The sequence below is a fragment of the Camelus ferus genome, chromosome 32, assembly GCF_009834535.1.
Source record: "Camelus ferus isolate YT-003-E chromosome 32, BCGSAC_Cfer_1.0, whole genome shotgun sequence".
NCBI lineage: Eukaryota > Metazoa > Chordata > Mammalia > Artiodactyla > Camelidae > Camelus > Camelus ferus.
Genome location: NC_045727.1, coordinates 4,554,023 through 4,574,724, shown reverse-complemented (window position 1 = coordinate 4,574,724; position 20,702 = coordinate 4,554,023). Strand labels below are relative to the sequence as shown.

Below are 20,702 nucleotides of genomic sequence, written 5' to 3'. Positions count from 1 at the left end.
AATTTAAAAAGTAAACTTGAAGGGTAACATCTCCATAATATCCCAGGTATATAGCTTGTTTGTTTATCCATTCACTGTGCATTTTGTTTTCTTGAGAGCCAGCCATAAGATGAATGAGGTATTGTTCCTCCCCTAAAAATTATGGTCCAGTTGGGGAAGTAGACCAATGCCATGATCAAGGTGCCCACAAAGTGCTGTGGGAGCGGAGCGTAGAGGTTCCCACAGACCAGCTGTGCTAGGAATCAGGCAAAGCTTCCCAAAGAAGGTGACATGGAAGTTCTTCTTAAGGGATGAAGAAGACTTCCCAAGCAGAATGAACAGTAAATAACAAATAATTTTTGTGGCTTTTGCAAGAGATGCTTGAGGGAGGCTCTGGAACTTATAGTGAAAATGGAAAGATCCAAAAAGGTCTTTTATTTTGTTGGAGAAGAGTTAAGGTGTGAGTCAAAAATCAAGATGTTCTCCAAAAAAGAAACAGACTCACAGATACACAGAACAAACCACTGGTTATCAGTAGGGAGAGGGGAAGTGGCAGGGGCAAAACAGGGGTAGGGCCTTAAGAAGTATAAACTATTATCTATAAAATAAGCTACAAGGATATATTGTACAGCACAGGAAATATAGCCACTATTTTATAGTAACTGTAAATGGAGTATAACCTTTAAAAAATGTGGCTCACTATATTGTACACCTGTAACTTATGCTGTACATCAACTGTGCTTCAATTAGAAAAAAAATCAAGATGTTTTCATTACAGTAAAATGATACTTCTCTGTCAATCAAAGTATGTTCCTGGGTTTTGTGTGGATTAATTATATTCAGTTTTAATTAAGAATAATGTCTTTCCCCAGCATTGAATCATTTTTCAAGTTACTGTTACCTTTTTTATGTACAGTTGTTATCTAATGAGGAGATACTAATTGCTAAGAAATACTGAGCAGTTAAAGAAGAATTGGGCAAGGGGGGAGCTTTAATGGGGGGAGCTTTAATGCAGGGAGGCCAAGGGGCAGGACTCGCCACACCTGCCGGCTCGCCGTGGCGTCCTGGGGTTTTCACTGTGCTTTGTCTTTCTTGAACTCTGAAGGCGGTTCCACAGAAGCTGTGCACTCAGGTCTGGCCCGTCAGGTGTCCAGCCTTCTCACGAACCATCTTGCCCGAGCGACCGAGTGCTGTGGCAACCAGGCTGCGGGGAACGACGCTCTGCAGGATGTCCTGAGTCTTCTCAATGACCTCTCGAGGTGCGGAAGGCCCGCTGGAGCTGGGGGTGGGGGGAGGGAGGTGCTTCTCCTCTGAATGCTTGGGGTTCCTTTGGGTGGTGGTTGTCTTTAGAAACATCTAAATCACCGGGCTGTTCTGAAATGCTCCTGCCTCAGGAGAGACAGGAGAGTAAAGTCATTGAAAAACAACGTTTAGTCACAAAATGTGAAAATTATTGAAGTGAAACCTACATCACAAAATAATATATTTGCTTTAATACTTTGCTGGCAACAGCTGCCAGCCTTCTGAGTCAATGCGGTTGAATTCAGTAACCAAAAATCTTTCTCCTCATTCTAGCAAGATTAAAGAGTGATCCATCAGGACCTGTAATTAATTCATCTTCTCATGCTGTGTCTTAAAAAGAAGATATTCTGTGGAGGTTTAATCACGTGTGAGCTGTGAGGCTCACAAAAGCTTGTCCACTTCAGGCTGCTTATTCTTTGGTTTCTGCCATGGCAGGTCCCAGACTGTTGAGGCCAGTACAACACTGTATTATCTCTTTAATCTTAAAGCACTCCTTAAAAATGAATAAAAGGCTAAACTAAAAGCCTCCTCGTTTGGGTTTCCAAGTCTTGGTGCTCTGTGAATCGTGCTGAACTATAGGATCTCGATTAAGTTAAACGTCAGGGATCAGAAAATATTTAAAAATCTTTTTAAGTATTATTGGTCAGTTATGAGCTTTCATCAGATGTTCACCAAAAAACCTCGATTCTTCTTCATAAAAACATATTTCTAAATCCATGTCTTCCTCACGAAATCTGGAATCAGCAGTTTGTTTAACCTCATTTAGGGAACTCCTGCTTCTGAATTTCTGTGGCTCAACATTCCCAGCGTTGTGTGCCTTGTCTTCCTCCCTCTCCAGGAGCCACATAGGAAAAGCCATCCTGAGCCAGCCAGCCTGTGTGTCCAAACTCCTCTCCCTGCTGCTTGACCAGCGCCCATCCCCAAAGCTGGTTCTTATCATTCTTCAGCTGTGCCGGGCAGCGCTCCCGCTCATGAGCGTGGAAGACTGTGGGAACGTGGAGCTCCCACCCTGGAGCTACTCCGTCCCCTCCCTGAACAGCGAGCAGGAGGATCCCAGCGACCCAGCGTCCAAGATCGCCTCCTTGCTCTTAGCAAAGCTGGCCGATTACGTGGTCCCAGGTGAGTAGCCTCCTGGACGGAGAAAGGCCCTGAGGCACTGTGCTCCCCGTGATAAAAGGGAGAGAGGAGGCAGGAGGGGCAGAGCCAGCAAGAGGGAGGAAGAGAAATTCCCAAACCAGTGCTCTCCCTGTACAAGGTTGCTGCGCAAACAACTTGGTAGTTTTTCTGTTTACTTAAAGGATGTCAGACAGTCCTTTCTCCAACTGCTTCCGAACCCGACACCACATTGACAAAAACCAGTCCCAAGAGTTCCTTAAAAGGAGATAAAGATCCTGGAGAAGAGAGTGAAGCGGTGGATGGCAAGCTCTCTATCTTTATCCACAAGCGGGAAGACCAGTCATCCCACGAAGTTCTCCAGCCGTTACTAAGGTGATGCTTGTAGTAGCTGCGTGTCTTCAGACGCTAGCCCCGTGGCAGGCACTGTGCTGAGTAAGCCCCTTACAGATCTCAGCGGTCTCAGCGGTCTCAGCCCTCTTACCACCCCTGCGAGGTAGTCACTCTTACTCTCACCCTGTTGTTACACATGGAGAAACAGGCAGAGCTGAAATGTGGATGCAGTCTCCCTGACCTCAGAACCAAGCTTTTAACCACAACTCTACTGTCTCTCCAAAACCAACAGAGAGTGAAAGCCCCATTGAGAAAGTATCATTTGGGTCCAGCGGAGAGTCTGCAGTGTGACTGGGGCTCTGAGAAGGAATAATGCAGCTTCGTTTTCAGTTACTGGCATCCTTCAGCCATTGGTAACTTTAGGGATACCATTGACTATGAGGTGAAGAAATAAAAAACTAATTTAAACCTTTAATTTTTCAAAGTATGAATGGTATGATGGCTCAGAAAGGAAGTTAAAGGATAATTATTGCCCAAAGATTACAAACCTACAGGGCCCTGTTAGTGGAATCCAGGACAGCGGGAGGGCCTGCCACAACACACAAGGGAATTTAGAAGAGGTGTTGATGTCTCCGATGGGAGAGTCCTCTCTTCAGATGAGTGATTGGATGATGGTGTCATCTACATAATTGTGTCCCTTGTCTGCCCTCATGGCAGCTGAAAGCACTAACGGGCATGGACCAAGCAGGGCCAGGGCAGGTCAGCACTTAGATGAGGAAATCTCCAAGAAACAGTCCTGGGCATTGCAAAACGTCATAGTACAAATTTGGTGACAGATTTTTTTGGAGAGCCAGGTTTATGAGGCAAGGGGAGCTGAATTATTAGAAAGAAAGATCCACTCTTTCTACTTACACCAAGGCACGAATCCAAGCTGTTAAAATCCCCTCACCTAGGGATTTAGCTCACTTACCAAGGCCTCCTGTGTGCCGGCCTTCTCTTTATTTTAGGTTCAGATGGTCACATTGTTCAGCTCGTAAATTTGTGTGTCATTTTCATGTCGGTTTTTAGTTATCATTATAACTCAAAAAATAGCTGTTGTTTTGATCCCTAAAAGTGCTGTAATTAAGCAATAATGAATCATTTCCTTTTGAAAAGTTGAGTCTCACTGTGGATTTGAAAAGTCTGTTGTGCATATAATGGACTATTAGCAGGTTGTGTCACGGCCTGCAGCCCTGCCGTGACCGTGCCTGTAAGATCGTTGCCTCTTTCTACCTTCCCATTTTAGCAGCTCAGAAGGACGGCCCTTCCGACTTGGTACTGGTGCCAACATGGAGAAGGTGGTGAAAATGGACCGAGACATGACAAAGGTAACCCCAGTGTGGAGGAACCTGCTCTGACAAGACACACAGTCGAAGGACATTTGCCATGCTCCAGGTTTTCAGGAGGAATTTTTTTTTAATTTCAAGTTCCCACAAAGAGGCAGAGTGAGAAAGTGAAGTTAGTGGCTTAACTGAGGCCATTTTCAAGAGAACTAGTCAAAATCAATTTAAGTTAAAGTTAAATCATTAAAGTTAAAAGGTAAAAGAGAGCTCTTGGTTTTGACCTAGGAATTTTCTTTTTTTTTTTAAACATTTTTTATTGATTTATAATCCTTTTACAATGTTGTGTCAAATTCCAGTGTTCAGCACAATTTTTCAGTTATACATGAACATATATATATTCATTGTCACATTTTTTTCTCTGTGAGCTACCATAAGATTTTGTGTGTATTTCCCTGTGCTGTACAGTTTAATCTTGTTTATCTATTCTACAATTTTGAAATCCCTTCTATCCCTTCCCACCCTCCGCCCCCTGACCTAGGAATTTTCTTAGCTCTGTTAAGGAAGATTCACAACCTAAAAATACTTTAAAAGTGATCATAGGGTAAAAGGCTAAAAGAGTAATAATAATAGATAAGAAATAAAGACATATAGCCCATAAAAATATAAAAATATGCCAAGGCTCACAAATTACACAATAAATAGAGGAATGGAAACAATAGTAGCATATCATTTTCACCTGTCACACTGATAAAGTTAAGAAAGACTAGTGATACCCATGACTGCCGAGGTGAGGGTAAACAGGCATTTTCAAATACCCAGAGACAAGCGTGTTCTTCACAGTTCTGTTTGAAAAAAAAAAAGAAAATAGAATATCCATGTGCCCATAAACAGAGACTTTTAAAGAAACTGTTACATTCATCTAATGAAATACTGTACAACTATAAAAAATAATAAGGTGGATCTAGATATGTAGACATGGATATTCATGATATGATAGCAGATGAATGATATCAGTTATCAAAATTCATGATGTCTTGGTAACTGATAAAAAGAAAGCAAAACTGTGTATAATGGGGAAAAAAACAAAACAAAACAAAAAACTGTGTGTAGTAGGGACCTATGAGTGTGTATGTCAGAACCTGCATGGAAGAAATTCTAGAGGACTAACAATTATCTCTGAATAGTCAGGATTTGGACAAGGGATGTTTGTGGAGATTTTACTTTCTACACATAATTTTTTAATATTTGAATTTATCAAAATGAGCCTGAATTGCTTTGACAGTTGGGGGAAGTAGATTCTTAAAAGCATCAAGCTGAGTGAAAAAGAATATCATGAATGTCTTCACACTGCCCCCCAGGGTGGCTGCTGTGAAGTGATCACAGAAGAGGCGGCCGCTGCTCTGCGGAAAGCAACCAAGTGGGCACAGTCGGGCCTCATTGTCAGCGTCGGGCCACCCGTGGAATCGGTCAACCCAGAGACTGTGAGTGGACTGTCCACAGGGGACAAAAAGAAAACCGCCCAAACCTCCATTTGCCGAGAGAGGAACTCCGAACTTGCCAGGTAGAACCTTTCACAGGAACGAAGCTTACTTAGTAAAGGGCTCATGTTCAGGGTTTTAATTTTACATCCTCCCCTTGACCTCCTGGAAACGAGGACTGAGGGCTCAAAATGCCCATAAGTTGTAGTTGTTGCTCTCAAAGTCAGGTTGGCGAGTGATGACCGTCTAGGTGGATCGAGGTTGTGAGGGACGAACACGGTGGCGCTCAGCGCTGAGTTGGATGTCTGTAGCCGGAGGGTCATCTTTTTGAGAAAAGGTCACCACCAGGAACATCAGCTACAGTTTTTTTGAGCAGTGATAGTAAACTCTGGCCTTGCTGCCTTTACTTCTTCCAAGCGATGCTTGTCACCATCCCAACTGTACACAGAAGCTTTCTAGTTGGAGAAAGGATGAATGAGGGTTGCCCCTGGGTGTTCATGTGAGGTGTTCTGTACCTGCTGGCCAGCAGCACAAACAACACAGTATCTCTCCTTTATCCTGATGTCTTATATACACTTAAAGTTTGAGCCATTGTTTTAAAGGCTTCTTCAGTTACCAGAAAGAATGGGAGTCACTGAAACCCACTTTTTTCTGATATAAATAGAAATGTTTCCGTATGATGCTAACCCTGGAGGCCATTTCTCTCCTGTCTTCACCGTCACTGGGCAGTGACACTTTTCCCTGTTGACGCTTGCAGGACTGACCCTGTCCGACCTTTCATCAGTGGGCATGTGGCGAACAGCATGGCTGCCGAAGTGATCGCCTTGCTTCATAGCTTGCTGATGGCACCTGAGTCAAACGCTGCTCAGATATGGACCACAACAGCAGAGAAGGTTAGTACACAGTTACTGCTTAACTGAGGAAGCCAGACAGAAGTTAATGTTCTCTTCTAGCAAGGAACATTTTAATAAAGAGAGATTTCCCCCAGATTGGCCAGATAGACTCATTAACTGTGTTTCTTCTGAAGTTTGCTTTGATTTAGCAATTTCAACTCTATTAACCTACATCTCCTGCCACTTTCAGTTCTGACTTCACAGAAGACAGAACAGTATTCTCAGGGAAAGAATGGTGCTCCTTGTTTCTCCTCCTTGCTTATGTGTACCTGGTACTGACATCAGAAAATCACACAGCCTCGCTTTACTGGATCTGTTAAGTGTACTTACTAAGTCCTAAGGAGGCCCCTGTGTGATTTTCACTCCCTGAGTGCTCTGTCAGTGATTCATCTCTAAGTTTCATGAAAACTAGAGTTCAGTAATCAATTTCCCTTTTCCCACAGTCATTCTTCAAGTGAAAACCTTCTAACATGTCCTAAAGGTAATGGGGTTGAGGTGTAGGCAGTGTGACGCGATGGTTTTCCTTCAGATAAATTTTTGCTTCATTTTAAAGGTTTTTTTCTAACACAGTGTTTGATTATCCCATAGTTTGAGGTTGGTATTTCCCGTTCTATGTAATTACATAAGGCAAATAGGGCAAGAATGTTAGTGGTTACACCGGATAGTTATTTCACCCCTCCTATATCCGGAATTCTTTTAGTACCTGGTACCCAGGCACTATTGAAAATACTGCATCACCCCGAGGATCACAACCACCAAAGCCTCAACTCCTGTTGCTTGGGCTGCTTCTTATATTTAGGTTTTGTCTCGTGCGCTGATGTACATTCCACAGCTGGGGAAATATGCAGAAAGCATTCTGGAAAATGGCAGCAGTAGTGGCCGAAAACTCGCCAAACTTCAGAGAATCGCCCGCCAGGCTGTCGCCGCACTGTGTGCACTTGGAGGCTTCAAAGAGACAATCAAGATAGGGTCTGAGGTTCAGGTAACCAGCCACCATTTTCCTAAGGCATCACTCTCCCCTGTATATCAGCCTCCATTGATTAACTGATCGGCCGTAAGACAAGTATCAGCCACCCAGCTGGACAGAAATCCTTGTTCTTTCGGGCTAAGAAACTCATGAATTCTAGTCTACACTGTGCTACAGATTATTCAGATATTGGTACAGTACTGTATAATGTTAACTGCAATACTTGTATCCTGTGGTGTCATTAATATTGGCAATATTTTAGAATTGGAAGTTTGAATTTATATTGTATTGTGATCATCTTGATATAAGGTTTAGGACCTGTTATTTTAACTCGTGTTCACAGCTTGGTGTCTGTTACAGTAAACTATGACTGTAATGCCGATAGTGACAGCTATAAATTTACTCTTCCCACTTGTCACATCAGTAATTGCTTTCACCATCAGAGCTGGCAGGTAGGACTAATCCATCTGTGTCTCTAGGTTTTAGGTAGAGGAATATCAGGAAGCATCGGAGTGGTGGCTTCTATCAATGAACAGGAAGGTATAGCCACAGTCAGATTCCCACCCATAGACTGTAGAAAGACTTCGCAAGCATCAGACACATTGACTATTCCATTGTCTAGACTTTGTGTTCCAAGATCAGAGGTAAGGTGATTTTTAAATGCATCATAAAAATGTCACTGCAAATGGTAACCATACTGTAATGATTAATAATGGACATACACATTATAAAAGCACAAATACTTGGTTTTCTTAAATTTTACTTGTGATGTTTATTTATAGATTGGGCATAATTACTTTAGAGTAACATTTGTGTGAAAATTTTCACCTAGATGACAAAATTCATTTCTTTGGTTAGGAATATTCCACAGTGTTCCATATGTTTAATTGTTTTGGTCTAGTTTGCAATTTTCTGTATGGTGATTTGATTTTTTTTTAATGAAATTTTGAGAATTAACTCCAGATAATAGTAACATCCTCATTTCTTATAAACTAACTACTTGAATTTAACTTTTTGCCATGCCCCCCCCGCCCACCGCCATCAGGCATTGCCTCTTCATAAACTGTCCATTACTGAGAAGGTAGTACAGGCAGTCCAGTCCATGTTGCTTCCTCAGGAGGGAAGTCTCTCTATTCATACCTCACTTCCTGCAACAGGAGATGGGTCAGCTCCTGTGATGGCAGTCGTTCGGCTCCTGGCTGAAATAAGGACAAGGTGAGTGCCCTCCAAAGATCCCCTAATGTGCTGAGGTGGTGCAGGCCCCAGAGGCAGGGGTCCTTGGTGGGCCCTTCTGCTCTGGGCATAGTGGGTCCACGGTGTGATGTTCATGCCAAGCTGAGTAACAGAAACTCGTCTCTTATGCTACATTCACTACAGTTTTTGTTGCATTCCCCAAGTTCTGCAATTTTGGGTGTGTTCCCCAATTTCTGCACTTGGAAGTAAAGTTTAGCTGTTTCCCTAAGAAAAGAAGCACTCAGAATGTAATACAAAGTTCAGTAAAAGAACTTTGTTCTGTCACAGGAATTCTTCTGCCACTTTGCTTTTTTTAAAGTGGTTCAGACCGCTCCAAGTGCACATACCTATATGGTCCATTACTTTCCAAACTGATGAGGAAAAAATTAGCCAATGTTCACCAGTATTGTGTTGGAAAGAAAAACAGTCTTTTCCTACAAATATGTTTATTTACCATTAAATAACAGCAACAGATTTCTCTTTTGATAATGAAATTTCTCGGAAAGTTCTAGTATGTATTTTGAATCAGGTGAGAGAGATCATTGTACAGATTTTCTAAGCGTTTGGATCCCTCTTGTTCCCAGGTCGTTACTACTGCCCATGGGGCACAGTTTAGGAAAAGCTGTTAAAGAGATGATCCCGCTTCTCACCTGGCACTTGGTGTCTCCATTTAGAGAAATGGCCACCATCTTCCCTTTTCTGATTGCACACAGTGTCAGCAGTTACTATGTGGGAAAAGGGAAGTTAGTTATGTATTTTGAAACGAGTCCAGCTCAGAAAAAAAGCAAGAGGAATGGGGAGTTTGAACCTGGTTTAAATTAGGGGATGAAATTGATTGAAATGTTTTTCACAGTTGACTTTTTAGAGAATGACCATTGATGACTTTGAAATATTATAAATCTTTTAACATTAAGAGCATGCCTGGTCATGGCCCAGCTTTTAGAAGACAGCTTATTTTGTGAAGAATTCATACAGCAGTGTCCAGCAGCTGTTGAAGTTCTTAACCTGGTAGCCCAGGAATGCAGTGCTGGTGAGTGCCTGTTGCTTTCCTTTTTACTCTATTTTATTGAGTTTTATCAGCCCTTTGACAGTTTGATAATGGAATGTTAACTGTTTTCATATACACATCAAACAGCTGAACTCAAAATACAACACTTATCGCGATTTACTTTCATTTCAGATCTAGCAATGTAAACAAAAAGGTATATATTGATCTATATGCCAAATAGGAAATCAGCACTTTTCAGTTTAACTTCTGGACCATGTCAGTGTTTTCTTTTCCCCTTTCATACTAATTGCCTTTATTTCTCTATTAGAATTATTTATGAGCTATCCTTAGAGCTGCAGATATTTCTGACTATTGTCATTGGCTACATTTGAATTCAGAGTCAGGAGTTGGCACTAACATCCATCCTTGTGTGTCTGCTTATGGAAAAGTTCAAATACAAAAATAGACTGTTTTTGTATAATGAACCCTCATGTTTCCATCATCGAGTTTCAACAGTTATCAACTCCTCACCAAGCCTGTTTCATCTACACTGCACCCTCCTGGATTATTTTTAAACAAAATTTTAGATACTCTGTTACTTTATCCATAAATATTTTCAAATGTCTCAAAAATAAGGACTCTTAAAATAACCACAATACCATTATCACATCTAAAGAATTAACAGTAACTGTTTAATATTAAATATCTAGTCAGTGCTCAACTTTCTAATTTTCTCATAAAGTCATACTTGTTTTTACAATTGTTTGCTTGAATCAGGATCCAAATAAAGTTTGTCCATTGCAATTCATTGCTGTGTCTTTTAAATCTCCTGTAAAATATAGATTCCTCTCAGTATCTTTTTTCCCTTGCAGCTTATTTGTTGAAGGGTTTCCCGCAGTCTAGATTTTGCCCTGTGGTGTCATTTAACATGTCCTTTTGTCCTTGAATTTCCTGTAATTTGGTAGTTTTCCTGAGTATTTTTAAGTGAAAAATTTACCTTATGTCTCCAAGGATGTAATTGGACTCTAAATGTAATTGTTCACAGTTAGATTAGCATTTCTCCAATGCCTTAGTACTAGAATTTTCATAAACTGTAAGTAAGAAATGAATCTCTTTAACTTCCTTAACGGTTTTAGTTTTATCTTTTTTTTTTTTTTTGCTTTTGGTCATTTTTGTTATCTGTATTATTTCCTGTTTCTCATGCTGTTTGCTTTTTTTTTTTTTTTTTTTTGCCTTTTTTTTAGTAACTCTCTGATCTCTTTTTTGACCTTAAATTTTTGTCCTTTTCATGTGGCAGTGATTTCTGTTGGTTTGTTTTTGTGTTTTAATTTGTCTTCATTCTATATCTGTTTTACTTCTCAAATACCCTTTCTTTAATAAGGATGGTTCTGTGGAGCCAGCAACCATTAAAAAACCTCAGAGAATGGTTACCAAAGGGGAAAGAGAAGGAGGCATAAATTAGGAGTTTGGGATTAGCAGATACAAACTACTATAGACAAAATAGATAAACAAGGTCCTACTGTATAGCACAGGGAACTATATTCAGCATCTTAGAATAACCTGTAATGGGAAAGAATCTGAAAAAAATATGAATATGAAAAAAACATATATATATATATATGTATGTGTGTATTACTGAATCACTATGCTGTGCTGTACACCAGAAACTAACACAACATTGTAAATCAACTATATTTCAGAAAAAAAAAAAACCTCAGAGAGACCCCGAGAAAAGATAACAAAAGAAAAGAAGCTTGCTTTCTAAGCTTCTCGGGTGAACTTACTTGTTACTAAATTATCTGCTCATAATTTACTTTTGTACTTGTGTAGTAGGTGGGTCCTTTGTTCCCTGACTCTGCTTTTTAATAGTCTTGGCTTGGGTTGCATCCTAAGACATATTTGACTGATTTTAGCAAGCATGTAACTTGCTGAATGAATCAATTGCTTTTCTGTAGGATTCTTTCTGGGTACCTTTTATACGTTTTATAGAATAAAAGGGTCATAAGATCTGTAAATTTAACTTTGGTACTTAATGTACAAAATAATTTAGAGCAACCGGTTTTAATAATAACCCACTCAACCCATTTTTCCTGTGGAAAAGAACTCTGTCATAACAAAGAGATGGAAAGAAATGTGTGGGAAAGTTCTTATTAATTGCTACAAAAGAGAAGACTATGAGCTTATACACAGCAATTTATATTCTAAAACAATGCCTATGTCAAGTTTAACAGTCCTTAATAACTCATTTATTAGATTACCAGAAAGAGCCCTGAGGTTCAAAGTACATATCCACATTTGCTTATTCCCAAGTCATTTACCTGTATTCAAAACGAAAACAACTCTGCATCTGAATTACTTCATTACACAACAGTGGATTCTTACAGCCTGTAAGGGAGTCATAGTCTGTGTTCAAAAGAAATACTGTCTAATAAATGACATTCAAAGTGGTGGGTAGAAGAGAAAGAGTACTTTGATTTTTTTTTAATGTATTAAGATTTCTTAAATTTCTTCTATGAAAGTGTCATAAAATTTATAGGCACTAACATATTGATTCTCTGAAATGAAAAAAAGGTCAATGAATTCCTTCTGTTATTTTACTTCATCTGGGATAAATTAATCCTCAGACTTGGCCATTGTAATGTTAACTCACTCATATCTAAATTTTATGGCTGCTTAATCTGAGGAAAAGAGTGCCTAACTCCATTTGGTCTTCCCAGGAAGGGAGCACTACAGAGCTTTTTCCCATGAAGAAATATTCCCTAGAAGTTAACTGGGTCTCTTGGTCGAAAGAGCATAGGAACCAAATTGTGAAACTGAAGGAAAGGCTTGTAGTGACCAAAAAAGTTCTCAACTTTATTTTACATTCTTGCAGAAGCCAGAATCTCTCAGATTCGCTGTTTCCTCTTCTCCTTCCTAAATGTACACACTCCCTGAGCCAGAGGTTCTCACACTTTGAAAGTTCATAAGAAACCCTGGGAAGCAAGTTTAAAATGCTTTCTGAGCTCCACCAAAGAGTCAGAAATCAAGGGTTGGCCTGGGCAGTTGTGACTCGAGTGGTCCTCACACCTCACTTGAAGAAACTGCTCTAAGTTTTGCCCTGATCCTCCTTCTCTGCTTTATCTGCCCTCCCTCCTGCTTTCATGGCTTCTGCTGTGGGCAGTTCTTCTCTTGAGGTCCAGACCTGGTGTCTGTTTCTCGCAGAAGGACCAGACCCTGCCAGCCTCATGAATACACCACATTTGAAACCAAAGTTATCATTTACTCTGGAGTCCGCTCTCCTTTCCAACTTCCCTGTTCTAATACTCAGACTGTTTTTGACACGCAGGCGCTGAGTCAGATATGACACTTCCTCTCTGGTCCTTTCAAATCCAATCAGTTGCCGTATCTGAGTCTTCCTTTGAAATGCTCCTGAAATTTATCCCTTTCCTGTTCATCTCCAACTCCTTAAGTCGGGTGCTTTTTATCTCATGTTTAGACGTCTGCATTATTCTCCAAACTTTTCCTTCTTGTGCTTTGTCTTTTCACGTTGTCATCACAGTCACCTTCCTGAAGGCCCAGTCTGAGTGGCTGATTGTCAGGAGCATGGAGCTGTCACCAAGAGGCTGGCTTCCCTAAGCATGGTCACTAATGTGAGGTTGTCATTTATAGACTGGAATGAATTTACAGCCAGTTCTGGCGGGTTATTTGTTACTGTGGCTAAAGTACAATCAGTCTTTTCTTTCTTGAATTTGAAGTCTAGGAGCTTTTTATTCTCACACTAAATGCTGTAAAGTCTCCTCTTAGCAGTAAGCCTACCTCACAGCACATACCCCTCAACTCTGCCCAACAGACCCCGCTTCCTTCTGTTCCTTCCTTCTAAGATTTGCTTTGCCTTTGTTATCTGGTATGATCCCACCCGTCTGCGTTGAAGTGTCTCCGTGACACTTGTTACTGGTTGGTTGTAAGGATACCTGCTACAGACGTTATTCACCATATCACCCAGCATTCTGTGTGTAAAGTCTCTCAGAATAATTTTTAAGTCATTTTAACAAAAATGATTGGGAAGTGTTTATTAAAAATAATTGGGCTCTTTTTGACTAGTCAGCTTGCACTTACGTAATGGTCTCCACAAATCCTGTAACTGAATAGTTTCCCTCTTTGGCTTGGCTACTGGGAAGCCCAGGTCTGGACTTGTGTCCCCTACCCAGGCATAAATAGAGGACACTGGACACACACCTAAAGGCCTGGCCTTACTCCCGGCTTCACTTTGACTGTTTTATCTTTGCCTCATCTACCTACCACTGTCTAATCCATAACATTGGATTGTGTTAGGTGTCTAAGTGTCTGTAGATGCTAAGTATAAGTCAGCAAGTCTTTCTTGCTACTATCCTAAGCAAATTCTGTGGTTTACTCTTACTAGACTACATTTCATTCCTCCTAAGACATCTTTTTAAATTGAAATATAATTCCCATACACACAATCTACTATTTTAAAGTGTACATACAGTTCAGTGGATTTTAACATATTCACAGAGTTGTGCAACCATCACCACTATCTAATTCCAGAACATTTCTACCCCTAACCAAAAAAAAAAAAATCTTCCATATTCATTCTGTCTAACCCTCTCCCTCAGCCCCCGGCAACCATCAATCTACTTTCTGTCTCTGTGGATTGCCTGTTCTGGGCATTTCGTATGAATGGAATCATGCAGTATGTGGCCTTTTGTGTCTGGCTTCTTTCACTTAGCATCATGTTCTCAAGGTTCATCCATGTTGTAGCAGGTATCTCGTAGTTCATTACTTTTTATGGCTGAATACCATTCCATTGTATGGATAGACCACGTTTTATTTATCCATTGATCAATTTATGAATACTTATGTTGTTTCTAATGTTTGGCTATTTTGAGTAATGCTGCTGTAAACATTTGTATACAAGTTTTTGTGTAGATGTAAGTTTTCTGCTGCATATATATAGAAGTGGAATTGCTGGGTCTTATCGCAGTTCTGTGTTTTAACTTGAGGAACCTGCTTCCTTTTCTGAGAAACAGTTTTCAAAAGTACCATTGCAGCCATTATGGGAAACAGTATGGAGAGTCCTCAAAAAACTAAAAATAGACTTACCATATGATCCAGCAATCCCACTTCTGGGTATATATCCAGAGGGAACTCTAATTCGAAAAGATACATGCACCCCAATGTTCATAGCAGCACTATATGCAATAGCCAAGACATGGAAACAACCTAAATGTCCATCAACAGATGACTAGATGAAGAAGTTGTGGTATATTTATACAATGGAATACTACTCAGCCATAGAAAGGAATAAAATAATGCCATTTGCAGCAACATGGACAGACCTAGAGATCGTCATTCTAAGTGAAGTAAGCCAGAAAGAGAAAGAAAAATACCATATGATAGCACTCATATGTGGAATCTAAAAAGAAAGGGGAAGAAAAGGACACTATGAACTCATTTACAAAGCAGAAACAGACTCACAAACATAGTAAACAATCTTATGGTTACCGAGGAAAGAGGGTGGGAAGGGATAAATTTGGGAGTTTGAGATTTACAAATCTTAGCCACTATATATAAAAGTAGATAAAAAAGCAAGTTTCTTCTGTATAGCACAGGGAACTATGTTCAATATCTTGTAATAACCTTTAGTGAAAAAAAACATGAAAACAAATATATGTATGTACATGCATTACTGGGACATTGTGCTGTATACCAGAAATCCACACATTGTAACTGACTGTACATCAATAAAAAATAAATAGTAAATAAATAATTCTTTTTTAAAAAGTATCTGCACCATTTTACATTCCCACTAGCAACGTATGAGGGTCCTACTTACTCCATACCCCAGCCAAGAATGGTATTGTCTTTTGATTATAGCTTCTTAGTAGGTGTGAACTGGTATCTCATCGTGGGTTTAATTCACATTTTCCTAATGACTAATGATGAGCGTCTTTTCACGTATTATTAACCATTTGTACATCTTCTTTGAAGAAGTGTGTATTCAAATTTCCTGCCCATTTTTAACTAGGTTATTTGTCCTTTTTTGTTGAGTTGTAACAGCTCTTTATATATTCTAGATATACTTGTCAGATATGATTTGTGAATGTTCCCTCGCATTCTGTGGGTCATCTTTTCACTTTTTCAAGTGTCTGTGGAAACACAAAGGTCTTTTATTTTGATAAGTCCAATTTATCTAATTTTCTTTCATTACTTGTGTTTTGGGTATTATATCTTAGAAAACATTGCCTAATCTAGAGTCATGAATATTTACACCAATATTTTCTTCGAGGAGTTCTACAGTTTTAGCTATAGGGGATTTTTTAGGTCTTTGATCCATTTTGCATTTTTGTGTATCATGTGAGGTATTCCTGAGAGATCTGATTCTAGACTGTTATAGACTACTCTCGTAGTGCCAAACCGGTGAAAATTTCCTTCCTTCTCTGTGGATTGAAATCCTGCCTTCTCTAAGATCTAACTTATTAATGCTGTCTGCACTGAGCCTTTCTGGATCCTGGAATGAAGTCAGTGCTCACTCATCTGCACCTGTGTTTGTGCCTTACATCACATAACAACACGCTCCAGCTTTGTTGTTCTTTATCGTGTATGTGTATACGTGTCTTATCTCTCCTCCCCGAGTGGGGGCTTCAGCTCGTATTCACTTTGTATTGTCCAACATCTAGCGCTGTGCCTTGCTTATAGGAGGTGTTCAGCAGACTTTAAGAACTCAGACTTTAAGAACTCAACTTAGATGATAGGAATTATCCCTTTCATTTATTAGAGGATAAGAATATCTTTAATTTCTTGAGTGTTTGCCCTGTGCCAGGACTTGGCTAAAGGCTTTACTTGTATTATTTCATCTCCTCTTCACAACTACCCTGTGAGGCACAGGCCCTATTAGTACCCTCATATTGGAAGTGAGATGGTAAATATTGAGTCGTGGAGCCAGATTCTGAATCCCGGCAGCCCAGCGCCAGAGCCTTTGCCCTTGACCACATTGCTACGCTACTGAGCTACGCATAGTAGACAAAGATGTCTCAGGGTGTTTGCCCTTTTGTAAGAATCTGAATAATCTCTGTAAGCATTTTATTGCTCTGACCCTACTCCAGGAGAGTTGGAACCCTCTCAGGGGTTGTAGGAATTGTTTTCACATATTTGATGTATCCCCTTCCAGGAGAGCGCCTGGCAGTTGTGGAGGTGCAGTGTGAAAGGCTGAGGATGCTCTATCGGGACTGTGCTCGGCCCCCGCCGCCTCCACTGCAGGCGGACCGGAGACAGGTGAGCCCTCTGCAATGCCCCACGCCTGCCACCTGTCTGTAGCGCGCAGCACTAAAGAGTTAAAAGAATGCCAAGCAGCACATTAATAACATTTAGAGTGAGTGTTTGCAAAGTCATTGGAGGTGTATGCTCTGCAGTAACATGTTATCATTTTTGAATGTCGAAGCACATTGATTTGACATTCTGAATATTGAAAGATTATAGCAGAGGAGCAGAACTCACTAATTTATAAATAATTTCTATGTTACCTATAACAGAAAGAACAAGAAAGCTTTTTCAAAATTTTAGATCTATAGTTCATTTCATAATAAAGCAAAAGAGGCACTTTCTCAAAAGTGAAAGACAAATATCATATGATATCACTTATATGTGGAATCTAAAAAACACAACAAACTAGTGAATAAAACAAAAAAGAAGCAGACTCAATAAAAAGTCTTATTAGGGGGAAAAAAGCAAAAGAGGCAAAAATGTTAAATTTTGATATATCTGTGAATGTTCTTAGCAGCACTACTCATAATAGCCAGAGTGGGAACAGCCTAAATGTCCATCAACTGATGAATGAATGCATAACATGGGGTATAGTCATACAATGGAATATTGAATAATATTCTATTTAAGGCTGAATGCCTTACAAAGTAATGAAGTGGTAATACATGCTACAATGTGGATAAACCTTGAGATTATGCTAAGTGAAAGAAAGCCGGTCACAAAAGAGCACATACTGTATGATTCCATTTATAAGTAACGTCCAGAGCAGGCAAATCCATAGAGCCCGAAAGCAGGTAGGTGGTTGCCAGGGCCTCGAAGGAGAGAGGGATGAGGATTGACGTCTGAGGGGTACAGCTTCTCTTAGGAGGTACAGAAATGTCCTAACATTACATTGTGGTGACAAAAGCTCAACTGCATGAATATACTAAAAACCATTGAATTGTATACTTTAAATGGGTGAATTGTATGTTCTATGAATTTTATTTCAGAAAATCAGTGCTTCTAGGTAAGAGTATACAGTTCTATAGGTTTGAAATTATTTCAAAATGAGAAAGTTAAAAATACATGAAAGAAGAAATGTCCCCTGAAAGCTCAGCGTCTCCGGTTGCTATTGTCAACGTGTTAATGATACATTCCCTATAATTTTCCTAATTACAACTGGGTTTCTACTGTCCGTGCTGTGTTTTGTGTCTAGCTTCTCTCCCTTCGTAGATGGTGAGCCCCTTTCCATGTCCATCGATAGCAACCTAGAGGCTAGTGTGTGCTTGTGCCTCGGTTTCCTCACTCAGGTTTTTATCGTTCACATCTGCATCGTCTTCAGTTGTCACCGTAACAGTGATCTGATGCATGTCCTTGGAGCTAATTGTTACATGCATCTTTCACTTCTTTTCTAGGGTAAAAAGTGAAATTGAGGGTTAAAAAATGTGCTAGAGAAGCTTGACATTTTTGATTATTAGATTTACTTCAAATTATGAAAGTGAAAAAAATGAGGCAACTAACCTAAAAGAGAAAATGGAAGGGTAATCATGTTACTCCTCCTTAGCTTTGAGCTGATGATTATTAAGTCATAGAAATATAAATTCTAATTACTGAATGAACTAAAAACTTTGCCCTGTAAACTATCCTGGGAGCATGAGGAGGTGAAGGCCTGAGTCTGTACATGTGTGGAAGGAGGAGTAGATGTGTAGGAATTAAGGGGGAGGGTATAGCTCAGTGGTAGAGTGTGTGCTTAGCAGACATAAGGTCCTGGGTTCAATCCCCAGTACTTCCATAGACAAATAAATAAATCTAATTACCCCTAAAATTATTTTAAGAGAATAAAAAATATAAAAAACTTCATTTGTCATGAAAGAAGATAAACGATGTCTTAAAGGGATATTAAGCTTTATAAGTATAGAAGGAGAAATATAGAGGTAAGTGTCAGAATTAACAGTTAAAAGACAGTGTTTCTAGAGAGCACGCCTGGGCATAGGGAAGGAGAGTGCCTTTCTTCAGATGAAGAAAAGTTTCCTTTAGGAAAAAAAAAACCTTTAAAAAAAAAGATACTCCTATATTATAATACCATTAGATAAACATTATTTTTCTCCTTTGGGAGAATGAAGGAATTTGTTTTTGCAGTTCTGTTGAATGAGGGTGTTTTTCCCCAATGCAGCCCAAAGAGATCACGTGGAGCCCCTCGCGAGTGTTCCCACCCGTCCGCGCCTGCATGTTCTCCTCGCACCTCACCTCCGTCACCTTCCTGGCCGACCCCAGCGCTGGGGGTGGTCTGCCCCGGGGCACGTTTATCTATGCCACCTCACCACTGCCTGTTCAGGTGAGAAATCACATGACACACTGTCTCCTGCCTCTTTCCTTCAAATGTGAAAGAAAAAGCAAGTTCAAGAGCAGGTTCTCTTTGGTGAGCCCTCTGATCATCTGCCCACTTCTGGTGTTTTTCAGGCCCCATCTTTCTACTGGGAAATTGAAGTTGTTTCCTATGGAGATACTGATGACGACACTGGACCAATAGTTTCCTTTGGCTTTGCTACAGAAGCAGAGAAACGAGATGGGGCTTGGACGAATCCAGTGGGCACTTGTCTTTTCCATAAGTAAGTGGCTACTATTGCTGTTATTAAAAAAAAAAAATGGTGGGTGTGGGCATTTTAATACTAAAGTGGTATCATTATAATCTCTACCCTAAAAATGTAGAAATTACCAGTGGAAATATACTCATGTTTAGTGATCAAGAATAGCTCTTAGGATTTCTTTTCCAGTTACTCCCATGCTACTGCCACTGCTCCACCTATTCACTTCTTTGCTCCTCTGTGTTGGCTGATCAGCCTTGTCTTTGACTTCTCTTTGTTTTTTTCACAGCAATGGCCGAGCCGTGCACTACAACGGCTCCAGTTTATTACAGTGGAAGAGCGTTCGCTTAGACGTGACTCTCTCTCCAGGTGAGTGCGGGGGAGTTTTGTTTTGTTTTTTTTTTAACCCTGTGTATTTCTTTTGTTACCAGGTTTTGGTCAAAATAGGTTAAAATTAATTAAACTTAGCAACTGGAAACAGGCACTGTGTCTTCTAGTGAAAACCAAACAGTTGTCATTGCTGTCCCCTAGTTTACTCCAAATCTCTCATTTTGTAAGGCACCATCATCATTAAAGCTTCTGATAATTTGGGAATCACATTGACTTTTGTTCCTTCATCTTTAGAAAAATCTGAGATATTGCTTTTCTCTGAAGTTTGGTCCTTCATCAGCTTTTCACTGATGAGCAGATAAATGCCTTCAAAAAAGAACTCTACCTGTTACCATGAGCACTCAGGTGCATTATGGTAGATAAGATACCTGCTGGAGACTTTGTTCTCAGTAGCCTGAACATCTTTTGCCCAGATGTTTTAGTCACATAGTCAATTCAATTTTAAAAATCTTTCCCCTCTTCTTTTTAAGCCTCCATATAACTAACTTGGTCTGTATAGTAGATGAATTGAGGTCAGTCCTACCTCCTGCAGGGGAAGCAAAATACAGGCATTGTCCTCTTGACATTAGAGGCAGCCAGACATGTTGGCTGCTTATTTTCAGGTGATACTTACGTTAGCATCATCTGGGATAAAAGTGAAATTGTTCTATGTGATAGATGATCTGGACAGCTTGGGTAGGATTTACTAAGTCACTCAACCCAATAGCTAACTTCTGGCAGCTATCTAGGGGGTAATTTTGTCATCACTTGTCCCTGAGGGAGCTGGTTGTTATATTGCACTTTTCCAGTGAGCATAGTGTTTTCAGTTATGGTCAAGTTATGCGTTGGAAATGATTTCCTGGCAAGTTGTTTCTCTCTTACTTTATAGAGCAGAACTTTG

General features: G+C 40.0%; 1 protein-coding gene across 11 annotated transcripts in view; it reads left to right on the top strand.

Annotated features, from left to right (window-relative positions):
* HECTD4 (HECT domain E3 ubiquitin protein ligase 4) overlaps positions 1–20,702 on the top strand; it is a 165,778-nt gene that overhangs the window by 101,065 nt on the left and 44,011 nt on the right. For 10 of the 11 annotated variants that reach the window (XM_032471599.1, XM_032471595.1, XM_032471601.1 and 7 more), the window contains exons 35-48: positions 1,085–1,238; positions 2,120–2,400; positions 2,580–2,769; positions 4,013–4,094; positions 5,408–5,610; positions 6,285–6,420; positions 7,220–7,402; positions 7,867–8,031; positions 8,433–8,602; positions 9,535–9,650; positions 16,777–16,880; positions 19,021–19,182; positions 19,308–19,456; positions 19,722–19,801. In XM_032471599.1, coding sequence (XP_032327490.1) covers positions 1,085–1,238; positions 2,120–2,400; positions 2,580–2,769; positions 4,013–4,094; positions 5,408–5,610; positions 6,285–6,420; positions 7,220–7,402; positions 7,867–8,031; positions 8,433–8,602; positions 9,535–9,650; positions 16,777–16,880; positions 19,021–19,182; positions 19,308–19,456; positions 19,722–19,801 — 2,175 coding nt within the window. The remainder of the gene's footprint in view (positions 1–1,084; positions 1,239–2,119; positions 2,401–2,579; positions 2,770–4,012; positions 4,095–5,407; positions 5,611–6,284; positions 6,421–7,219; positions 7,403–7,866; positions 8,032–8,432; positions 8,603–9,534; positions 9,651–16,776; positions 16,881–19,020; positions 19,183–19,307; positions 19,457–19,721; positions 19,802–20,702) is intronic. The other variant, XM_032471594.1, reaches the window with a different exon arrangement.